Source organism: Arachis duranensis, chromosome 7 (assembly GCF_000817695.3).
Source record: "Arachis duranensis cultivar V14167 chromosome 7, aradu.V14167.gnm2.J7QH, whole genome shotgun sequence".
Classification (NCBI taxonomy): Eukaryota; Viridiplantae; Streptophyta; class Magnoliopsida; order Fabales; family Fabaceae; genus Arachis; species Arachis duranensis.
The window spans coordinates 60789254-60791767 of record NC_029778.3 but is presented as its reverse complement, the minus strand read 5'-3'; the positions used below and the strand labels follow the sequence as shown (position 1 = coordinate 60791767).

The window sequence follows — 2514 nt, the reverse complement described above, 5'->3', positions numbered from 1 at the left end:
AAATTTTATGTTTTTATTTCTTATATTTTATATTTAGTGTCTTATTCTATTTTATCAAAAACAAACGCAGCATCAATGATTTTCACTTTCGGCAAAGAATTTCTACCGACGGAAAAAAAAGGGAGCGAAAGATATAGTACACAGCATGCTATGACAAGAAATAGAAATTAGTTAGTATCACCGACGAGAAAGAGAAAGACAATAATAAAAGTACCAAGAAAGTGAAGGGAGGGGCAGCGAATGGGAGAGGAATATGCCTTCTCAGCCACCCATGGTGATCGAAACTTAGCTCCTCCAATTATTATTAGAAATTTCACTTTGGGAACCTTCGTCAGTGCCACACCCTCCAAAAGTTTAAACAAATTCAAATTTAATATATAGCTGTATTAAATTAACTGTAACTTAATCTAAAGAACAATGCTAGGGGCTAGTAATTTTTGTGATTGTTAGCCATTAATTAGTCATCAATAATAATTTGATGGTGTGAGATTGGTATGAAATTTCATCTAATGACTCACATTTCTCTGCTAATTACATGTTAACTAAAATTCAATAGAATTACTGGCCTCCTAGACTTTTCCTAGTCTAAATCAGTAACTATGAATTGACCATAAAGTTTCATTTTAATTTCCACAAAGTTTCATTTTAATTTCCACATACCTTGTCCTGGAGATTTGGCAGTGCTGCTGATAATATTGCCCCCTGATTTGTAAAAATAAACAAAAATACATGATTAATAAATTTTATTATTTTTTATCAATACATAATTAATAATAATTTATACATATATAGATGTTTTATATATAAAAAATATATAATTTATATTTAAATTTTTTAATATTTATGTATAAAAATTATTAAAATTTATTTATTAAATATAATTTGATATTTGTGTTAATCAAATAATGACAAAAAGTATTAAAACTTACTAACTTAAAAAAATTTCACAAACATAAAAACGCAAACATTACTCTAACTCAGACAGAAGTTCAAGTACACGGAAAATTTTTTAAAGATGAGAAGAAAGAAAAATTAAGATTTAATTATTCTATTGATCTTTATAGTTTTACAAAATTTTTAATTAGGTTTTTATATTTTTTTTAATTAGCTTTTTGCACTAATTTTTTTTAATTAGGTTCTTCTTGATAATAATTAGCTTAATTATATAGAGACTTAACTAAAAAAAATTGGTACAATGATCCAAATAAAAAAAAATGTGTAGAGACTCAATTAAAAAAAATTGGTACAAAGATTCAACTAAAAAAAAAGTATAAAGGTCTAATTAAAAATTTTATCAAACTATAAAAACTAAAAGACCAAAAAAATTAACGTATATATTTATTCATTTAAAGCTCTTTTTCTTTTCAAGTTTTACCACCTGTGAGAAACCTAGAAGACCATCAAAAGGACCGTGCTTGATCATGTAATCCTCGATATATTGCAAGCACTCATCAAAGTTGGTGTACTCTGTGAATTCCTGTTGAACCATAAACACATGAACATACAAATAAACAGTAAATACTAAATAGTTGTAAAGTAAAAAAATTCTGAAAAATTACATGCCCAAATCAATCAACATGATCAATTAACGGAATAATTATTACATGAATATGCAAACTAAGCCCATTAAGAGAATTGAGATAACCTTGTTGAACTGGAACCACTCGTAATAGGGAGGATCAAAGATTCCTTCAACATCGGATTTGCCTTGGCAGGGAAAAGGAGCGTCCAAGAAAACGAGATCGAGTTCGTTAATCACCGATTGGGGCCACTTATGAACCTGTTTCTTAAGGATTTCTGCACTTGTTCGGAATCCATGAAGGCATAGGAACCTTGGTTTCTTTATAATTCTCTTCTCATCCCCTTCGCTTCCCATCACTACTCGCTTTCAATTCTCCAAACGAAGATGAATGATCACAAGAATATTAATAATGAAACAATTCACGGAATATGGGAATGGGGATTTGTGAGGATGGAAATTACAAAGGTGTTTGGAGATTGTTACAAAGAAGGGTATGTTGTGATTATTGTTGTGGTGCTCATAAATAAGGAAAAATATAGATAAATATTTTTTAAACAATTAATTTTAAATAATTATAATTAATAATTAATAATTTTATATTTTAAAAGAAATATTTAAATAATTAGTAATTAATAATAATTAATTAATATAAATACAGTTTAAAAATATTTATTAATTTATTATTGACTAAATTTTTATTAGTTACCTAATAAGATTAAATAAATAATGCATGAATGAAATTTTAATCACAGATTTTTTATTGTTTTTAATATATTCCTCTTTAGTGTGGCGTCAGGCGTGTAAGGGTGCTTCTTCACCTGAACTGAAGAGATAGGCCCGTAGTCCCGTACCCGTTATTTTTTATATAGTTTCTCATTAATTTTTGGTGTCTTTAACTAAATGCTGCGTGTGTGGAGCTCAGTGATTGTTCGACTTTCACAACTTTGGTCGGTTTTCAGTTTTGATGTTGGAACAATGTAAATTAAAGGGTG

General features: G+C 28.0%; 1 protein-coding gene across 4 annotated transcripts in view; it reads right to left on the bottom strand.

Moving 5' to 3' along the window:
• Positions 1-2027, bottom strand: part of LOC107459219 (uncharacterized) — a 15969-nt gene extending 13942 nt beyond the window's left edge. For all 4 annotated transcript variants that reach the window (XR_008001422.1, XR_008001423.1, XM_021128023.2 and 1 more), the window contains exons 1-4: positions 1646-2027; positions 1379-1477; positions 661-702; positions 215-344 (exon numbers count right to left, since the gene is read on the bottom strand). Coding sequence is in view for 2 of the 4 variants with exons in the window: in XM_021128023.2 (XP_020983682.1) it covers positions 215-344; positions 661-702; positions 1379-1477; positions 1646-1876 (502 nt within the window). In the remaining 2 variants the exon portion in view is untranslated. The remainder of the gene's footprint in view (positions 1-214; positions 345-660; positions 703-1378; positions 1478-1645) is intronic.
• Positions 2028-2514: the final 487 nt, after the last annotated feature.